Source organism: Pelophylax lessonae, assembly GCF_965119305.1.
Source record: "Pelophylax lessonae genome assembly, chromosome: 5".
NCBI lineage: Eukaryota > Metazoa > Chordata > Amphibia > Anura > Ranidae > Pelophylax > Pelophylax lessonae.
Genome location: NC_138772.1, coordinates 322618591 through 322640700, shown reverse-complemented (window position 1 = coordinate 322640700; position 22110 = coordinate 322618591). Strand labels below are relative to the sequence as shown.

Here is a 22110-nt window from a genome sequence, read left to right as displayed (position 1 = left end):
CCCCCACAGGAGTTTGGGCTTAGCTGCTGGCCACCCTTGGACCCTTCACAGGTACTGGCTGCTGCGAACATTGCGGGACAGCTGAGAACTAATCAAGGCTTTGGGTGCAGAGGAAACCAGACTGGGGTGCAGCAGAGGCTTCTGCTGCATGTATCAGCAGTAGCAGGGGGTGCCAGTTCAGGAGAGACCAGGCTGGGGTGCAGCAGAGACTTTGTCTGTTTGGACTGCTGGTGCAACAGAGACAAAGCATGATGTAGTCGAGACAACCGCGTGCAGCAATGGTTGGATTGCAGACGCAAGTAAAGGCTGTATTGACACAGCTTTGTAGAAGTGTTTGACATTATGCTAGAGCAGTGACTATGTGTCTCCTTAAAGTTTAAATAAAGATGCAGTCACTTGATGCATCATGTGTATAGAGCCTGGAAGTGCCCATGGCCACTGGGGGTAGAAGTGATGCCAGCACTAGTATTAGCAAAAGAAATGAAGATGACACATACAATTTTAAATAAAACACCTAAGTTTATTAAATATAGACCAAAAAAGAAGGATTATTATCACAATTATGGAATGTGCAATATTTAGAATTTAACACCAGAAAGTATGATGTAATCTGAAATGAACCATATATGCATACTGTAAGTGTAGCATTGAAAAACAGAGACTTTTGTGAAATAGATTCAGGGGTGTCAAACTAAATTTTTATTGTGGGCTGCATCATTATTATGATTTCCCTCAATGGGGGCCAGTTGCATCTGTAAGACTAGATGTACAGAGCACCCCATCCCCCCCTTGCTTCAGATGTCGAGACTCGAGACCCCCACCCTCCCCTATGTCACAGTGTACCTCCCCAAACCTTGTGCTAGCGGAAATAAGCAAGGGGTGGAGGTGGAAAGCTGAACATGCAGGGCCTGGTGGAGGACCAGAGAAGGGCTGGGGGTCAGCTGCTGGAGTCTGGTGAATCCAGAGACCAGGGGAGGCGGAGGGTAGGTGGGTGCTTCAGCTGCAGGAGAGGTTCAAGGACCACATTAAATGGCCTGGCTACCTGGATTCAGCCCGTGGTCCTTGTGTTTGACGCATGTGGTATAGTGGATCACGCCTTGGTAATGTTAAACAAAGTGTGTATTGGGCTGATAAAATTATATTCAAAAGTGGTGCCGCACTCCGAGATGCTAATGTGCTAGTATCCCTTTAAATCTGTTTGCATAGCAATTTTTAGAGTCCGCATGTCATATCAAACCATGTATAACATTAACAAAACGAAAAATGCATCAGTCCATAAAGTGTCCTTTGGTATGAAAACGCTTGCATTAATCTCAATCATAAAGAGAGGTGACCAGCGCTACGGATTTCAAAATATGAAAAAAGGGGGGTGGAAAAACACACAAACAAAATAATAGAATAATAAGGTGTAAGCTGCCCCAATCAAACCTTAGATGAAGGTGAAAGTGATAAATAAAAATGTGACGATTGGTGTTGGCGCTACCTTTATAAGTACCCCAGATAACGTGAGTGGGGATAAAAGGGTGTGAAGACCCACAAATAGTGAAATGTGCCAAATAGTATTGTAAAATGATAGTCAGGAATGCAAATCAGAGTGTTTATTTACATGAAGATCAAATTAAATCTCAAACAGTGCAATAAACAAATACCGTGAGTGTGATAAACCCACTACCACAAATTGTGTAAAATGACTTGGTGATAAGTAAATAAACGTGCCACACAAAGTGTGATAATAAACTGAAAAAGACTTTGTGTGTAAAGTCCGTAGTGGCCACTAGGTGGCGTTTTGCAAATACAACCTGTATGATGATGAGGGGTTCCCCTTCGAAATATGATGCAATCAATAGCCGATGGCGGAAGGCCTAGATGCTCACAGAAGAAGAAGAAACCCCATAGTGAATAGTAAAATCATACATAGCATAAAGCAAGGCCTAGATAACTCACTCGTGAGATGATCAAGATCAGAATACAGTGTGCGCCGGGATGCTTCCGCGTTCCACGGCCGACAACCGGAAGTGACGTATGACGTCGGAGACTCCGCCCTACGCGTTTTGTCACAATGACGTCAACTGGAGCGGCATCAACTAAGCGTACTCCCGGACTTCTTATAGCCGCCCGTATCCTAGCAACGGAGGGGACGAAACAACACCGCCATCTTGCTACTCCCGCTCCGGAAGCCATATTGCTCCACTACTAGCTTCTTACTATGGATGTGCAGGGGAACGGCCATACTTCATCATATCTGATCAAACGAGTGTGTATACGAGCCTTACGTATTTGAACCATTTCTTTATTATTAACATTAAAAAACTCGTAAAAAAAAGGCCAGTTAAAAGATGAAAAAAGAAAAATGAAAAAATAAAAAATGAAAAAATAATAAAAAGGTGAAATTAAAAAATTTTTTTGTTTAAAAAACTGTTTAACGGACAGGTGGATATGTTATTGAAGCCGGATGTCTGGATGGTAAAAAAAGGGAATGAACTTATCCGGAAACTTCTGCATAATAGCCACAACAGAACAGAGGCAATAAATAATTAAATAGAGAATATGTGTATTAATGATTGATACAAATGATTGGTTCAAATACGTAAGGCTCGTATACACACTCGTTTGATCAGATATGATGAAGTATGGCCGTTCCCCTGCACATCCATAGTAAGAAGCTAGTAGTGGAGCAATATGGCTTCCGGAGCGGGAGTAGCAAGATGGCGGTGTTGTTCCGTCCCCTCCGTTGCTAGGATACGGGCGGCTATAAGAAGTCCGGGAGTGCGCTTAGTTGACGCCGCTCCAGTTGACGTCATTGTGATGAAACGCGTAGGGCGGAGTCTCCGACGTCATACGTCACTTCCGGTTGTCGGCTGTGGAACGCGGAAGCATCCCGGCGCACACTGTATTCTGATCTTGATCATCTCACGATTGAGTTATCTACGCCTTGCTTTATGCTATGTATGATTTTACTATTCACTATGGGGTTTCTTCTTCTGTGAGCATCTAGGCCTTCTGCCATCGGCTATTGATTGCATCATATTTCGAAGGGGAACCCCTCATCATCATACAGGTTGTATTTGCAAAACGCCACCTAGTGGCCACTACGGACTTTACACACAAAGTCTTTTTCAGTTTATTATCACACTTTGTGTGGCACGTTTATTTACTTATCACCAAGTCATTTTACACAATTTGTGGTAGTGGGTTTATCACACTCACGGTATTTGTTTATTGCACTGTTTGAGATTTAATTTGATCTTCATGTAAATAAACACACTGATTTGCATTCCTGACTATCATTTTACAATACTATTTGGCACATTTCACTATTTGTGGGTCTTCACACCCTTTTATCCCCACTCACGTTATCTGGGGTACTTATAAAGGTAGCGCCAACACCAATCGTCACATTTTTATTTATTAATCTCAATCTTTCATAAAAAAACAGGCTTGTGTAACATATATCCAAACGACTGTTTCCCTAATTAGTGTTTATCACTAATGTATGTGGATGATTGGAGCACATAGTGGTGATCCCCTCATCCAATGTGCCCTCATCTGGGGATAAGACCAATCAATGGTCTATATGCACTTTTGGCCCTTTCTGAGGATTTGTTTTATGCTGTTTCACTCCTTTGGTGGCATTCTTGAGTTAAAGCGGAGTTCCACCCTGGATTTTTTATTTTTTTTTTTTAATACCCCCGGGACAGTCAGGGCTAGTGCATTCCACAATGGCTAGCCTCTGATCTGTCCCGGGTTGCACTTACCTGTTAGGACAAATACTTACCTTGCAAACGTCTTGTCCAGCGCTGCCATCTCAGATGTGGGCAGCTTGAAGCCAGCGAGATCCTCTTCGGCGTCTTCTTCCGCCTTCTTTGGTCCCACGATGCTCTGCGCCGGCCCCGACGTCACTTCCGGGTCGCGCGCGTCATCCCTCTACAGCTTCTGGGCATGCCCAGAAGCTGTTTAGAAGGGGATGACGCGCGCGACCCGGAACTGACGTCGGGGCCGGTGCAGGCGCAATGATTCCTGGGAGCTATGACGTGCAGCTCCCAGGAATCATTGCAGAGCCAGGAAGTGACGACGGGCCGCGGCCGAGGAAGGAGGAAGAAGGAAGTAAGGTAAGTATTTTTTCTTCGCTACGAGGTAAGTAAAAAAAAAAAAAAAAATGCGATTATCCATTTCTTTTTCAGGTGACCCGGAACGAGAAGATGGAGGTAAGTATAAAAATAGGATGGAACTCCACTTTAAGGCCCTGTTCACACCTGAGTGTTTTCAGTTCGTAAAACGCTCATCTCTGAAGTCTCAAAATGCCCAACAAGCAAAATCTCATTAATTTCAATGGCTCCTGTTCACATGTTTTGTCGCCTGAAGCAAAATGCCTGAAGTTCAAAAAAGTACATGAGCTTCTTTTTTTGACAGATTACCAGCGTTTTTGTTAGACGTCAATGCCTGCCTCCAAACACCTGCAAAAAATGACTGAAAAACACCTGAAAACGATACGCTCAGGTGTGAATGGAGCCTTAGAATCCTTCTTCTCTTACACTTATCTCCATGTGCCCAAATCCTAAAGAGAGAAAGCTGGACATAGTGCTTTATTTTTTAAAAGAGCCAGTTAGACATTAAATATAAAAACATTTGCATTTTCCTGGTGCTTAGAGTGCCTAGACTCTTTATAGAGCGGGCCACACGGCCAAATTGAGCAAATCGAGAGAGAGGGGCTTTAGTCAGGGAGCTGACCAAGAACCAGATGAAGATAAGATTAGAATTGTGTCGATGTCCCAATATTTATGGGCCTGACTGTATATGAGACAGAAGCCAGTGAGTGACTGAGCTAACCAAATTCCACATAAAAATAAAATGAAACGTTTTGGATAGGCTGACTGTTTAAACTGTTTTGTATAATATTCTAATTTGTTGTGCTGCTCATATACATATGACCGTTTCTACTACTTTCAAAGTACAGACTCACTTTTGGGAAATATCAGATTATATTGAAGATTTTATGAACCATTTTAGTACTAGAATAGGCTCTAAAACCTTGACAAAATGAATGACGCCAGCTCTCCAGCTTTCTGCATAAGATGAATCTTAAAAGGAAGGATTGCTGTAGAGCAGTTGTCTCCAAACTGTGGCCCTGGGGCTGGATGTGGCCCTTTGCAGACCTTTAACTGGCCCTTGAGGCATTATTCACCGACACCAACGATGGGGCATAATTTCTTCCACTGACAATAAAAAAGGGACACTATTCCTTCCCCTGACACCAACTATTTTTCCCCCTAATACCAAAGATCAGGCATTGTTTACTCCCCACTGGGCACAGTCTGGCCCCCCTAAAGTCTCAAGGACCATAAACTGGCCCTTTCTTTAGAAAGTTTGGAGACCCCTGCTGTAGATGCTCAGTGTTTCCAGCTATGTTCTCTTCATTACATTAGTTGTCTCTTTTATATTGCACACATGACATGCCAGCTGACAAGTTTTAAAACAATCTGTTGTAGAGTGCAGCTGAAGGCCCACTCCTCGAAGCACAGAAAGCCTAGACTTTTTCATTGTCCGTTATGTGACCAAAGATTCAAGAGCACTCGTCAAATGAGCAGACACAAGAAATGGTTTCATCACAAACAAAGTAATGGAGATTGTAACAGTGGGATGGTGAATTCAGGAAGCCACAACAGCACCTTTGTTCCAGAAAAATCAGTCAATCCACAAATAATTCCCAAACGAGAATTTGCTTGTGACATCTGCACAAGGTAGGTGTTCTTCTCTTTTCTAATCATGTGCACACTGTCCTGTCTGACACTTTTCATATGGTTTTATGAAGTGCCACCAGCCATGACATGGACACATTTTATATGCACTAAGGTTTGCAGTGACTGGGGCAGTACATTTCTGTGCAAATGAGAAAAGTGTCATTACTGATTCAGCAATGGTGATCTCCGTTGACACTATTTATTTTGTAGGTACTTTAAAGTGTAACTGAAATGTGTAAAAGTATAGAACTTCATATAGCAGTTAGAGCTGCACGATTCTGGCCAAAATGAGAATCCCGATTTTTTTTTTTTTTTTTTTTTTTGCTTGGAATAAAGATCACGATTCTCTGTGTAACATCTTTTACATTATAAAAAAAATTGGGATAACTCTTTACGGTTTTGTTTTATTTTTTTATTCATTAAAGTGTATTAATTGCGTTTGAAAGACTGCTGCGCAAATACAGTGCGACATAAAAATTTACAACAATCACCATTTTATTCTGCAGGGTCTCTGCTAAAAAAAAAATATATAAATGTTTGGGGGTTCTAACTACTTTTCTAGGAAAAATAAACTGATTTAACTTGCAAGCAACAAGTGTAGGAAAAAGGTTTAGTCTTTAAGAGGTTAAACTTCCTTCCTCCGGCAGAGGGAAAGAAAAGATACAATGTAATCATTTGTATTTACAGTTCAGTGGGAGACTAAGGGCTCTTTCACACCGGCGTTCCTTTTTTTTTTTGCCCGATCAGGTCCTTTTTTTTTTTTTTTTGTAACGGACACGGATGACACTTGTGTCATCCGGTCCGTATGTCCGTTTTTCATCCCATCCGTTTGCGGATGAAAAACTGACATAATGCATGTCTATGTAAATACGGATGTCTGCGGATGACACCACTGACATCAGTTTTTGCTTCAGTTCCGTTTTTTGAAAGGAAGAAAAAATAGGGTTCTCCTCCGTTCAAAAAAACTGAACTGACAAAAAACGAATGTCAGAGGATGATCATCCGATGACATCCGTATTTACATAGAGATACATTATGTCCGTTTTTCATCCGCAAACGGATGGGATGAAAAACGGACATATGGAACGCCCTTTTTTTTTTTTTTTTGACAGCTGCTCCCTCAGAGCTATGTAAAGAATCGAGCAAGTGTCATGTTAAGATCGTCAGGGGGAGTGAATCGATCTCGATTCTGTTACGATTAATCGCGCAGCTCTAATAGCAGTATTAAACCCAAAAGCAGATGTGATAGCTGTATTATTTTCCTTTTTTAGGCTTTTTCTTCTGTTTTCATCTGGTGATTCAGCCAGCAAGTCTGTTGTGTTTCACAAGCTCAAGCTTTCATCAGAATATCAGTTTACATGGATGAGTCTAACCACCTACCACTTACAGGGGTGATTTTTAATGATCAGTTTTATTTATCCATGCAAAACCCAGTAGGAAAATAACTGTATGCTGTAACTCATGGGTGTCCAACCTTTTGGCTTCTTTGGGCCACATTGAGTGTAGAGAGATTTTCTCGGGCCGCATATTAAATATATACTATAGTTAAGGTATATAAGTAATAAAATGCCGCCGCGCCCTTCCCACGCTGCAGCGCCCCCCGCACTAATTTTAACACAACTAGAGGATGATCAAATTAAATGGAATCAGTATACAGAGGTTTACTTCTTCTGAGCGACAATAAAGGAACACTCTAACCACCATGACCACTTCAGGTATTTGAAGTGGTCATGGTGGTAGGAGTCAGAAACACTGCACATCCTCCCCTCCCCCCTCTGAGGCAGCCTCTGCCTACTGTTAGTTGGAAGCTGCTGTGGCCGTGCCCCCGACCTGACTTTCTTCCTCCCCAGCAAAAAAAAATTGTCAGGGGGCAGTGGGCCGCATTGCCTGAGGTTTCGGGCCTCAGGTTGGACATGCCTGATGTAACTGATTATAAAGCGTGAGCTGGATTTTCGCTTTAACTTGTCAGTGTATCTGAATCTGCAAATACATTTAACACTAATTCACCCCCCCCCCCCCCTACTGAGGATGCAGTGGTCTGCTGTGCCTCCTGTGCTCATTCCTCCAGAAATGTCTCCTTACTACAGGAAGTACGTTACTGGCCAGATCACCATGTGAAAAAAGCCAAAGAAAAGAAAACTGTTGCAGCCACCACATCTAATGTTTGGTGAGCTGCAATATATGAGGGTTCTTCAAAAAGTCTCCACACTTTCTTTTAACTCTTAAATATAATAAAGTGCGGAAACTTTTGGAAGACCCCTCATAATACATTTTTACACTGCTTTAAGATCTATGGTCTTCGCATTTCTTTTATGTATGGAATCTCTGGAATGTTCTTGTATTTTATTCTTTTTTTTTTACAGGCGTTTACAGGCGTTTTCCATTGGTCTCTAGTCAATCTAAAAAGGCCTGCACAAAAAACACCTGCAAAAACGCCTGAAAAAACGCCCATAAAAACGCCTGTAATAGCAACGCCAAGATGTGAACGTAGCCTAATCACCTCTCTCAATGTTTTTTCTTAACCCTATAACTGCTACATCTGCAGGGTAGCTTGTTCTACAAAAAACTTCCTGGCCAGGTGAAAATAAAAAAAAAGAGCCTAAAAAAAAAAATGAATGAAGGCTTCACATCTAGGAATTAGTATGCTGCAATATAATGTTTGCTTTTGGGTTTAATACCACTTTAAGTGCAAAGATTCTAAGTAATGTGTGCTACACATCTAGGTATTTTTTACCTCTCTCACAAATCTTGGTGCTCCCCGTGTAAATGCCTTCATCTGCTCTTCTCTCCAGATGGACAGGGCCATTTTTTTCAGGCATCATCCAGGGTCAGCAAAGAGACCTTGACCAGGGCCTATTTTGCGATTCGGTACTGCGTGATTTTAACTGACATTTGCGCAGTCGTGCGACGCTGTACCCAAATGAAATTGACGTCCTTTTTTTCCTACAAACAGAGCTTTCTTTTGGTGGTATTTGATAACAAGTTCGATTTTTTGATCATGCGCTATAAACAAAAAAAGAGCGACGATTTTGCAAAAATAACAATATTTTTCACATTTTTTTTATATGAAATTCCCCCCCAAAAAAATGTAAAAATCTAAATTTTTTTAACATTTTAGTTTTGTTTTTGTTTTCTGCTACATATGTTTGGTAAAAAAAATCGCAAAAAGCGTATTTTGATTGGTTTGCGCAAAAGTTATTGCGTTTACTAACTAAGTTAAAGATTTTTGTCATTTTTATTGTTTTTTTTTTTTTAACGAGTAATGGCGGCGATCTGCAATTTTTTTTTTTTTTTCTGCAGGACTGCGACATTGCGGCGGACAGATCGGACCCTTGACTGACATTTTTGACACTTTTGGGGTTACCAGTGACATTACTACAGTAATCAGTGCTATACATATGCACTGTTACTGTAAAAATTACACTGGCAGTGAAGGGGTTAACTTTATTTGAGAGGGAGGGGCTATGTGTGTCCCTAGGGGCGTGTTTCTTACTGTGATTGGATGTGGCTAGTGGTGTAACGGCACAGATCAACGGTCCTACATAGCAGGACCGTATAATCTGTGCTGTTACACAGGGGAGAATGACAGACGGCTTTGTTTCCATTAGCCGCCTGCCTTTCTCCCTCTGTAACTGACGATCGCGAGTGAGCGGCGGACATCGGGTCCGCCGGTCACTCGTGCGGGGGGGGGGGTCTGTGAGCGAGCGGGAGCGCGTCTTCAGCGGCGCACGCTCGCTCCCTAGACCCTCACAGGCTAGCGACGTAGACCTACGTCACTTTGCCTATGAGGGGCTGACTGCCAACGTAAATCGTCGTTAGGCAGTCGGCAAGTGGTTAATTACACAGGTTCTGGGGCTAAATGAATGCAGATGGGGCACTTAGTGAGTTTAGGTACCACCTTAATCAGCCACAGAACCTATGTAATTATTGTGTGTTTGGTTTTTAAAGGGATGAGGTGGCAACCCTATACCTTGTGCCTGTGTAGTTTTGGCCATGTTCACAAACCTTTAACACAGATTATCCCACTGCTGCAACCTCTCATCTTGTGACATTACAATGTTGCAGTCTTATCACTGGAAGAGAAAAGACTGGGGAAGTACTTCCTATTGCCTGCAGCACACTGATGACATCATCACTATTGATTGCAGCTAAAGGACTGCATATTATAAAAAGTATCACTTTTTTGAAAAATGATACTGCTGCTGTATTAGTAACATGTCAGAAATGTTTCATGCAGACCTGTAAAGAAAAACTTCACTCCTCCCCTGCTCTCCCACACTCATTCCCCCTCACCTGTAATGGCGGACTCCCATCAGAAAGGATATTCACCTGCCCATTGGATCCAGCGTTGTCCTGCTGTGATCCTCTGATGTAGTATCACAGCCTGTTTATTGCTTCAAGAAAAATTCCAGGAATTGTTTTTCTTCTATATGGTGGGACTGCATTGGAAAAAAAGATGTGACTGGGGTTATAACCCCCCCCCCCCCCTTACTGTATCCAAAATGATGAGAAAAAAAAACATTTTGCCTATAATTCTACTTTACAGTATCTCACAAAAGTGAGTACACCCCTTCCTTTTTTGTAAATATTGTATCATATCTTTTCATGTGACAATGCTGAATAAATGACACTTTGCTACAATGTAAAGTAGTGAGTGTACAGCTTGTATAACAGTGTAAATTTGCTGTCCCCTCAAAATAACTCAACACACAGCCATTAATGTCTAAACAAAAGTGAGTATACCACTAAGTGCAAATGTCCAAATTGGGCTTAAAGGGTCAATATTTTGTTTGGCCACCATTATTTTCCAGGACTGCCTTAACCCTGTTGGGCATAGAGTTCACCAGAGCTTCACAGGTTGCCACTGGAGTCCTCTTCCATTTCTCCATGATGATATCACGGAGCTGGTGGATGTTAGAGACCTTACGCTCCTACACCTTCTGTTTGAGGATGCCCCACAGATGCTCAATAGGGTTTAGGTCTGGAGACATGCTTGGCCAGTCCATCACCTTTACCCTCTGCTTCTTTAGCAAAGGAAGTAGATCGTCTTGGGGGTGTGTTTGGGGGTCGTTATCATGTTGGAATACTGCCCTGGGGCCCAGTCTCTGAAGGGAAGGGATCATGCTCTGCTTCAGTATGTCACAGTACAGGTTGGCATTCATGGTTCCCTCAATGAACTGTAGCTCCCCAGTGTCGGCAGCACTCATGCAGCCCCAGACCATGACACTCCCACCACCATGCTTGGCTGTAGGTAAGACACTTGTCTTTGTACTCCTCACCTGGTTCCCGCCACACACGCTTGATACCATTTGAACCAAATACGTTTCCAGTAATCCTTGTCCTTAGTCTGCTTGTCTTCAGCAAACTGTTTGTGGACTTTATTGTGCATCATCTTTAGAAGAGGCTTCCTTCTGGGACGACAGCCATGCAGACCAATTTGATGCAGTGTGCGGCGTATGGTCTGAGCACTGACAGGCTGACTCCCCACCCTTCAACCTCTGCAGCAATGCTGGCAGCACTCATACGTCTATTTCCCAAAGACAACCTTTGGATATGACTCTGAGCACGTGCACTCAACTCCTTTGGTCGACCATGGCGAGGCCTGTTCTCAGTGGAACCTGTCCTGTTAAACCACTGTATGGTCTTGGTAACCGTGCTGCAGCTCAGTTTCAGGATCTTGGCAATCTTCCTATAGCCTAGGCCAGTGATGGTGAACTTTGGCACCCCACATGTTTGGGAACTGCATTTCCCATGATGCTCAACTACACTGCAGAGTTCATGACCATCATGGGAAATGTAGTACCAAAATATCTGGAGTGCCAAGGTTTGCCATCACTGGCCTAAGCCATCTTTATGTAGAGCAACATTTCTTTTTTTTCCAGATCCTCAGGGAGTTCTTTGCCATGAGGTGCCAAGGTAAACTTCCAGTGACCAGTATGAGAGAGTGTGAGCAATAACACCAAATTTAACACACCTGCTCTCCATTCACACCTGAAACCTTGTAACACTAACGAGTCAAATGACATCGGGGAGGGAAAATGGCTAATTGGGCCCAATTAGAAATTTTCACTTAGGGGTGTACTCACTTTTGTTGTCAGTGGTTTAGACATTAATGACTGTGTGTTGAGTTATTTTGAGGGGACAGCAAATTTACACTGTTATACAAGCTGTACACTCACTACTTTACATTGTAGCAAAGTGTCATTTCTTCTGTGTTGTCACATGAAAAGATATAATAAAATATTTAATAAAAATGTGAGGGGTGCACTCACTTTTTTGAGATACTGTATGTACTCATAGGTTTTATTATGTTTCCTCGTCATTCTTTTATTTCACATGCATCAACTTCTTGTTCATTTCACATTGATTGTTCAAAACAAGTGTTTTTTAATCACATTTAAATAATCACGATAATAAATGACTTTAGCTTGGAACGGTCTAGTGTATAATGACTGATAGAAGGTGGTTTGGGCTGCCAAGGGATACTATTCTTTGCAGTTATTTTTTTTATCTAACTATACAAATGCACAAGCCCCTTTCCTGTCAATGAATAAGCTTGCTTTTTAGATACTGCAATTCATTTGTTGAACATAATCGTTAATGAATATGTGTGGGTTTCAGTTCAACAGCTTTGTTGTGAGTAATCTAATTTGCTTGCACAAGCTGTCATTCTGACAGCATTCAGTGCAAAAGCACTGCTAGCCCTTGAAAGACTCCAACAGCATATTTTACAGGATTCCCAAGTTATTTTTAAAGAAAACCACTACTATAATTTATCTAACGGGATAATGTGTAAGGCTCCGTTCACATATATGCGAATTGGATGCGTTTTGAACTGCATCCAATTAGCATGGCATGCTATGTTATAGCAACATGCTATGGTTTCTATGGAGCCGGTTCACATAAATGCAGTGCAGCGGCAGTGCGTATTCACTACGAATATAAAAAGAGTCCTGTGCATATTCTGAGCACTGTGGTGTGGTTGGTTCAGATACGAATTCCAGGCTCATTGCCTTCTATGGGAACACATCTGAATCGCACACCTGATCAGTTTTGAACACAAGTTTGATCTAAAAAAAAGTGCCCCCCCCCAAAACCTTACCAGGCCCTTAGAGGTCTGGTAAAGATTTTAAGAGGAACTCCACGCCAAAATGAAAAATAAAATGTCGTCCCCCTCCCAAAATTCATACCAGGCCCTTATCCAAGCATGCAGCGTGGCACGCCAGGAAAGGGGGGCGTGGGGTTCCACATAAAATCCATACCAGATCCAAAAGGGCCTGGTAAGGATTGGGGGGGGACCCCACGTCTTTTTTTTTTTTTTCACAATCTTTTATTGCCCGCAGTGTTTTTTTTACATTCAGCTGAACCCCACTGACAGCTGAGGAGTCATCATCTGTTGTTAAGGACAAGGTGGCCGGCTTCCTGGCCTGTTCCTTAACAACCAGCTAATGTCAGAGGCTGGTGGCCGCCGGCTCCAAAAATTTTGATCTGAAGCTCATCTAAATTGCATCTCAACCGCTAAACAGCTGCTTTGGAAATTTGCTGTGAAAATTGCAGTGAAATTCACACCAGACGTGTGAACCTAGCTTGAAAGTGAGCTGCTGCACGCAATTTTTTCTCAGAATTTCATAATTTTGTTTCTAGGCTCTGTGCCTCAAATCACAGGGCAGGTGTTCTGCTTTCCAGTCATTTGTGCCTGAACACATAGTGCCCTAAACGCAAGTACAGCGTTCAGCCCTGTCCTGCTGCAGCCCATTTAAGCCAGCCAAAGACTTTATCAGGCTGCGGGTAGTGGGGCTGGACATTGTACCTGTGCGTTCTGGCACACCAAAGCCCCCGATTGGAGGCACAGGGGCTAGAAGCTCCTTCTGTCCCAAAGTAATTGAATCACTTGAACACTTGCCTTGAAATAGCCCTTTTGGGATAATCAGTCATGGAGAGGGTTGAACATTATCATATAGCCCTGGTTTCTGTAAAACATTTTAAGTCTCCAAATAATTATTTTTGGGGCTTTTCTTGGTTTAAAAGGTTGACGAAGCCTGCTATAGAGGGATGCTTTGTTCAGATTTCATGTCTGAGGTTTACAACCACTTAAAGCGGAGTTCCGCCCTAAAAAATTATTTTTTCACCTTCCGCTTGCTTTAATTTACCTGAAAAAGAATTGGATAATTTACATTTTTTTTTTGTTTCACTTACCTTCTTTTTAATGAAAATATACTTGCCTTCCTTCCTCTTCCTCCCTCTGTGGCCGCGGCCCGTGCTGTCACTTCCTCCTTGCATTGACTCCAGGGAGATGAGCGACATTGATCGCAGGAGTCATTGTGCCTGCACTGGCCCTGCTCGTCACTTCCGGTTTAGACGCGTCATTCCCTGCTGAACAGCTTCTGGATGACGTGCCTGCACCGGAAGTGACGAGCAGGGCATTTTGGGACTCCCGACATCACCGAAGAGGACCCCGAAGAGGACGCTCTGGCATCAGCTGCCCACACCTGAGATGGCAGTGCTGGACAAGACATTTTCAAGGTAAATATTTCTTCTAAAAGGTAAGTAAAACAGGATACAGTTCCGAGGCTATCGTTGCCTAAATGCACTAGCCCTGACTGTCCCGGGGGGGATTTTTATCTAGAAAAAAATTTCTGGGGTGAAACTCCGCTTTAAAAAAAAAAAAAATAATTGCTGCAGCATGTTTTTTGCTTGCACATGAGCACTGAAAACACAACTGATTGGCTGCTTGTGATACTTCTCCCTCTCTCTTTCCGAGCTCTGCTGTATAGATTGCAAAATGCTGATATCAGGTAAAAAGAATAGGTATTTACTCCTTGTTTTAAATATATTTAAGTATGAATTAATACATATCTGAATTAAATATATAATCTGATGTTTAACTTATCAAGCCAAAACTATTTCTCATAACATACTAGTCATACAATCAAGTGTCTTTAAAACATTAGCACCCGTTTATATGACCATTTCCATTAAAGGGACATTTAAACGTTAGTTTTTAGGCACCTGATTTAACCATTAGCCGACTGCCTAACGACGATTTACGTCGGCAGTCAGCCCCTCACAGGCAAAAGAGTCTACATCGCTAGCCTGTGAGGCTCTAGGGAGCGAGCGCGCTGCTCGCTCACGGACCCCCCCCCCCCGCGCTTGCGCCCGGCGGACCCGATGTCCGCCGGGCACTCGCGATTATCCGTTACAGCGGGAGAAAGGCTATTCTCCCCTGTGTAAGAATTGAGATCATACGGTTCTGCTATGTAGGACCGTTAATAAAGAGAGAATTCCGCGCGAATATCAAATTCCCATTATGTAGGACCGTTGATCTCCGTTCTTACACCTCAACAAGCCACATCCAATCACAGTTAGAAGCACGCCCCTAAGGACACATTTAACCCCTCCTTCTCAAATAAAGTTAACTCCTTCCCTGCCAGTGTCATTTTTACAGTAACAGTGCTAGGGATGCACCGAAATGAAAATTCTGGACCGAAAACGAAAATTCAGGATGCCCTTGGCCGAAAACCGAAAAAGACTTCCTGGTTAATTTAATTGCCAATGGTATTTGTATTAAGCAGCATGAGGGGGTTAATGTATTGTCACTGATGCATTAGTGACCGACCGGTGGCAGTTAATTAACCCCTTTGTGCTGCATTAGTGGCACCAGTGTCAGTGTTAATCGACACTGGCTGCACTGATACTGGTTGCACTAATGCAGCACAAAGGGGTTAATTAACTGCCACCGGTCAGTCACTAATGCATCAGGGACCAGTGGCAATACATTAACCCCCTCATGCTGCATAATACAAATACAATTGGTAATTAACCTCACCTCAGCGCCCCCTATTCGTCGATCTGTGCCATAATAAGTCCCATGCCTGTTTAAGCTTGGAAACATGACTGCTAGGATTCCTTTTTGCTTTACTGGCTTTGCAGCCCAGTTCTGATGAAACGCTCATTATAGTCTCTAAAGAGAGCTTTGACAACAAAGCAGATTGTTGATTGTGTTTAAGATTGCTTCAATTTCCTGCGCTTTTGCAAAAATGTATTTTTTGGAAAGGCTGGTGCTGGCAGCTGAGCCAGTAGTGGGGGTCAGTGCTCATTGGGGTAGGTATGAGGTGAGTTACATGGAGAAGTAGGCATGTCCCTGACAAAGGGGGGAAAAAAAAAAATCTGCTTAGCTGATGGGGAAAAAAAAAAGTACAGCTTGACAAATTCTCGCCGGGTGCAGCTCAGCACCTCTTGAAGATATGTGTGGATAGGCCCATTTTCAGCCGAAAATTTTGGTGGCCGAAATTTCGGTGCATCCCTAAACAGTGCATATGTATAGCACTGATTACTTTAGTAATGTCACTGATAACCCCAAAAGTGTCAAAAATGTCAGTCAAGTGTCCGATCTGTCCGCCCCAATGTCGCATTCCCGCAAAAAATATCGCAGATCGCCGACATTACTCGTTAAAAAAAAAAAAACAACAAAAATGACAAAAATCTTTCCCTTAGTTAGTAAACGCAATAACCTTTGGGCAAACCAATCGAAATACGCTTTTTGCGATTTTTCTTTTTTTTACCAAACATATGTAGCATAAAACAAATTGGCCTAAAATGTTAAAAAATTTAGATTTTTACATTTTTTTGGGGGAATTTCATATAAAAAAATGAGAAAAATATTGTTATTTTTGCAAAATCGACGCTCTTTTTTTGTTTATAGCGCATGATCAAAAAATCGCACAGGTGATCAAATACCACCAAAAGAAAGCTCTGTTTGTGGGGAAAAAAAGATTGTCAAATTAGTTTAGGTACAGCATCGCACAACCGCGCAATTGTCTGTTAAAGTCACGCAGTGCCGAATTGCAAAATAGGCCCTGGTCAGTAAGGGGGTAAAATCTTCCGGGGCTTAAGTGGTTAATCACCTACTGGGCGTGCAGCTACTTTATCTTTTAATCCTTTACTATGTTCCAGTTAAAGCTGGTGCCATGACAGTTTCCCCAGGTCTCCTGTTTCAGGGTGGCTCCTTTTTCCTGAAGCATTTTATGAAGTCATTCTTGCATGCAGGGACTACAGTTTTCGAAAAAGAAGTTTGGTTCCTCAGGCCAAAAAGGAGAAAGTGGGATTTTATAGGCAAGTTTAAATATTATTCATTTTATTAAGAAAGGATTACATATAAAGGTAAAAAACAACAAAAGAATAACATTGGTTGCATAGGTAATAGGTATTACACAGTAGGTAATTTATGAACCATTTTACTTATTAAATGGTGATTCCTGGTTGTAGAACTAGGGTTCCGACGCGTTTCGGCATATATTGCCTTTGTCAAGGAAAAAACATCACCATTTGCTATAAAGTGAAAAAGTGAAAAATACAGAAAATTAGTGACTTGTTGTGAGAAATATATCAAAGCAAAACAAATAAACATCGTCTTTTCTTTTTGTGTACCTAGACTTCAGGAACATCTGTGCCCATGGGGAAGTGGGGGGGAAAGAGAGGTTCAGGTCCTATGCCCCCCAAGCTTGTTACTGGATCCTTGAGCCTATTGGTCTGAAAAAGGGGGGTAGGTTGGTTTTATACAGGCATGAGTCATTTAGTGCCATGTTTAAGCTAATAAATTTGGATATCCAAAATTACCTCAAGTACACGATTAATTCCTCTTGGGGATGAGTAGGGTCCTGGGGTATGTGGGAAAACCCAGGCTTCTATGTGTAACCACGGGTACTCCTGGTTTCCCTGGGAGAGTGGATAAAATTTCGGTATATAAGGCGTGTACATAAAAGAGGCCTAGAGGTACAGTGGGTATGAAGCAACACTTACGTTTAGAAAAAGGGGATAAAAGACACTGGTGTCCTCCGATTGGTCCCAGAGGTGTAAGCATATGATCCTATGTGAAAAATAATAATATATAATAAGGGAAAGGGGAAAGGGGATTGCCGAAATAATGATGTAATAAGGCTTACTGGAAGTTTTGAAGGAGAGGTCCTTGGGTTTGACAGATTCCGAGATCAGTAGAAGGAACTGACCCTCTTACCGAGGATGCAGGGTCACTGAATTTCTGTCTGGCAGAAAGAATACATCATTTTAATATAATATGGGTAGTATTTGGGATTGGCCAGCAGGTGGCGCTGTGCCACAGTTTGGCAACTTACTTTGTAGATGCTTGTCCTCTGCCACAGATATATGGAACTCTGTCTGACAGAGGGAAAGAAAGGGATAACTAGTTTTGGTATGTAAAAAAATATATTTAAGAGTGGCCAACAGATGGCGCTGTGATGTAGCTTACTTGGTATCCTGAGGGAGCAGTGGGAGGCTGAAGAGTCTAGGCAGGTGCAGACCGCTGGCTTCTGACGTTCACTCCTCGCTGGTTGGAGCGGAGTGAAGTCCTGTGGATCCCCGGCCGTCTTTATATGTGAGTCGCGCATGCGCAATGAAGCGCCGGGCGACGCCGATGTTGAGTCATTGACTGCGGCCGCACGTACTGTGTGCGTGCCACAGGCTGCGCGCGCAGCCTGTCAGTGAAATGACGCGGTAGATGCATATTAAGAGGCCGCCGACACGGGGGTTGGAGCCGAGCTGTCCCAGCATGTGCTGGGTGGATGCGAAAGCATCAGATCTTGTTTTGGCTCCCAGAGTGTGCCCCCCCTGGAGGGAACCAGGGGGGGCTTACCGTGCCGGGTACAAGGGGTTGGATGGGCAGTGAGGACCCGATCCTCCCCCCACAAACATGGGTCTAAGAATTATCGAGGATCTAGGACACAATAACATTTGAGCATATATACATGTATTTAAAAAGCATTAAATTCTTTATTATAAGGTCAACAAAGCAATTTAGGCAAGAGTGCAGGAGAATAACTCCTGAATAGTAAGGGGCAATCATGTACCGAGAGGCAGTGGGGGAAGAAAATATAGGTTCGGGGCAGCATGGGGATGGATTTGACCCAAATGAAAGGAATGGGTTATGGTTCCCCGCAATGTGTAAAATGCGGGAAAAAGATCAATCAAAAATAGAGGATGAAAGTAGAAAAAATAAAATAAATAAAATAAGTAAAAAAATAAGTAAAAAAATGAAAATAAAAATAAAAATAGAAAATATGAGAAATAATGATATAAAGATGAATAAAAAATGATAAAGATGAAAAAAAATATATATGGTATATATGGAATAATGGAGGTTTTTAGTCGGTTTTTCCTGATGAGAAGCCTTCCAGGAATGCCCGGTAGCTCTCATTCTCATTTAATCCTGGGAAGGAGGTGGCATGCAGACGTTGGATCCACCGCATTTCTCGTTGTAATAGGATTTTGTACCAGTCTCCCCCAGACTGTTTTTTTACCTTGATATGTAATCCTTTCTTAATAAAATGAATAATATTTAAACTTGCCTATAAAATCCCACTTTCTCCTTTTTGGCCTGAGGAACCAAACTTCTTTTTCGAATTATCACAGGGATGATGGCAACAAATCCATCTCAGTTTTTATATCTCTAAAAAACCACCCCCGACGGGACTACAGTTTTGTCACTGTGTGCATCAACAGAAATACACAGCCCAGTAGCCTAGGATAGTAGGGCACTCCCATGCTCCTTCCTTCCTTCCTCCTCCTACTTCTCCCCCTCCCTTCTCTAAGCTACTGGACTGGCTGGAGACTGCACTGTCCTCTGTTAACTCTTTACTGTGAACATTGGAAGTTCAGGGAAGCAGCACTGAGATAGCAGGAGCCCGCAGCATTGAAAGTTGTAAACTGCAAGCACTGGGGTAAGAATTTTAACATTGTTTAGTGTAAAAATTTTTTTTTTTTTTATTGTATTCAGTGAGTTAAAGTGTAACTAAAGGCAAAACCCCTTTTTTGTTTTGAAAAGAAAGGAGAGGTATAAGAAACCTTGTCAGTTTTTATTACGGTTTGTGCTCCCATTAAGGAGATTAATCCTCTCTGTTTGACCTGTTTTCCATTGAAAGTGAAAGTAAAGAAAATCCTAAATTTTGTGTTGTCCCCAGAAAAGTAATAGAGGGGACATCTTCCAATAGGGACACTAGTTCTGGTTGCCTGGGGGTCCCCAAGGGATTTACTTAATTTGCAGGGATTTCCTTTCACTTCCTGTTTGGCTATGGGACAGGAAGTGAAGGCAAATCTCCAAATTGGGACACAGATGGTGAAAAAAAAATATATATATATATATATATATATATATATATATATATATATATATATATATATATATATATATATATATATATATATATATATATATATATATATATATATATATATATATATATATATATATATATATATATATATATATATATATATATATATAGACAGGGCTTATAACCTAACTTTGCTCTATACAAAATGAAAGAAAACATTTTGCTTATAGTTCTGCTATGGACTCAATGCTAGTTTAGGTTGTTCAGGATGGGTATTTGTTATTAATATATTGGTTATTCACAACCAACCTGAATAGTGTACCTACATCTTACATGTTCTTCGGTTCTGGCATTATTTAGCTTTTATTAAAATATGGTTGCAGAAAAAGTAAAATCCACACCCCTTTTGCTAATAAATTAGGCTGCAGCTTTAACTCCTGTCTGAGAATATTGTTATCATGCATTGAGTCAGATTACATGGTTGGCCACCCCTAATGAGATCATATTTGGCTCCTTCTCCTACCATCCCTCTTGTGTAGCCACGAGTACAGCTAAGCTGTATTAGAAAGGAAGGTGCCAGCAGGGGGAAGTGCTGAGAGTATTCTCTTATTCCGTCTAAACCTAACGCAACCGTGTATTAGTCAAAGAATACATGATGTATCTGAAAGAGAAAATGGGATTTATTGGTACACAAAACAGCTTCAGCAATCCATGTCTGTTTTTGCTCTAGTTTTTTTGGTTCTTTTGGTCACATTTTTTTATTTATTTCATTGTCTTGTATGTTTTATGTTCTAGTTTTTATGTATATGTATGGGTTTCATTTAATATTTTCCCATCATTTTCTTGAAATGTAAGACTGTATATTAATAAAAACACATCTGGCATTTCAGCGTGAAGCTGTGAGCCTCCCTAATAATAAGCCATTAAATTGTGAATGTAGCTGTTTTGCTGACATTTTGTGAGAGTTTTTTCTGTAAATGAACGCAGATGTAATTATATTGTGCCTATTTACTCGCTGGATGTGCAGACATCTGTCATACGTTTTGAGTAAATAGTATACCCTAAATCACTCCTGAGGAATTTGAAGCACGTTTCCAGAAGCTCTTCAAGGCTTGACACCAGATTTCCATGTCATTCTATTGTGCCTGTCCATATCTGGGAAATATGCTGTTGCTTACCACTTAAGCCCCGGAAGATTTTACCCCCTTCCTGACCAGGGCCTATTTTGCGATTCGGCACTGCGTGACTTTAACGGACAATTGCGCGGTCGTGCGGCGCTGTACCCAAACAAATTTGATGTCCTTTTTTTTTTCCCACAATCAGAGCTTTCTTTTGGTGGCATTTGATCACCTGTGTGATTTTTTGATCATGCGTTATAAACAAAAAAAGAGCGTCAATTTTACAAAAATAACAATATTTTTCACATTTTTTATATATGAAATTCCCCCCAAAAATGTAAAAATCAAAATTTTTTAACATTTTCGGCCAATTTGTTTTATGCTACATATATTCGGTAGAAAAAATCGCAAAAAGCGTATTTTGATTGGTTTGCGCAAAAGTTATCGCGTTTACTAACAAAGGGAAAGAGTTTTGTCATTTTTGTTGTTTTTTTTTTTTTAATGCGTAATGGCGGCAATCTGCGATTTTTTTTTTTTTTTTTTTTTTTTTTTTTTTTTTTTTTTTTTTGCGGTACTGCGACATTGCAGCGGACAGATCAGACCATTGACTGACATTTTTGACACTTTTGGGGTTACCAGTGACATTTCTGCAGTAATCAGTGCTATACATATGGACTGTTACTGTAAAATTACACTGGCAGTGAAGGGGTTAACTTTTTTTTTTTTTTTTTTCTTTTTGAGAGGGAGGGGTTATGTGTGTCCCTAGGGGCGTGATTCTAACTGTGATTGGCTGTGGCTTGAGGTGTAGGAACAGTGATCAACGGTCCTACATAGTAGAACCGTATAATCACTATTCCTACACAGGGGAGAATGACAGGCGGCTTGTTTACATCAGCCGCCTGCCTTTCTCCCTCTGCAACGACGATTGCCGAGTGACCGGCGGACATCGGGTCCGCCGGTCACATGCGCGGGGGGGTCACGTGACCGCGCGGGGGCGAGCGCTCGCTCGCTCCCTAGACCCTCACAGGCTAGCGACGTAGTACTACGTCGCTCTGCCTGTGAGGGGCTGACCGCCGCAGTAAATAGTCGTGCGGCGGTCGGCAAGCGGTTAACCACTTGCCGACCAGC

The 22110-nt window shown here is 41.9% G+C and overlaps 1 protein-coding gene across 1 annotated transcript in view; it reads left to right on the top strand.

The window, feature by feature from the left end:
* The window catches only part of LOC309556934 (uncharacterized protein), an 87761-nt gene that overhangs the window by 4225 nt on the left and 61426 nt on the right, over nt 1-22110 (top strand). The window contains exon 3 of the mRNA XM_082259506.1: nt 5487-5738. Coding sequence (XP_082115632.1) covers nt 5487-5738 — 252 coding nt within the window. The remainder of the gene's footprint in view (nt 1-5486; nt 5739-22110) is intronic.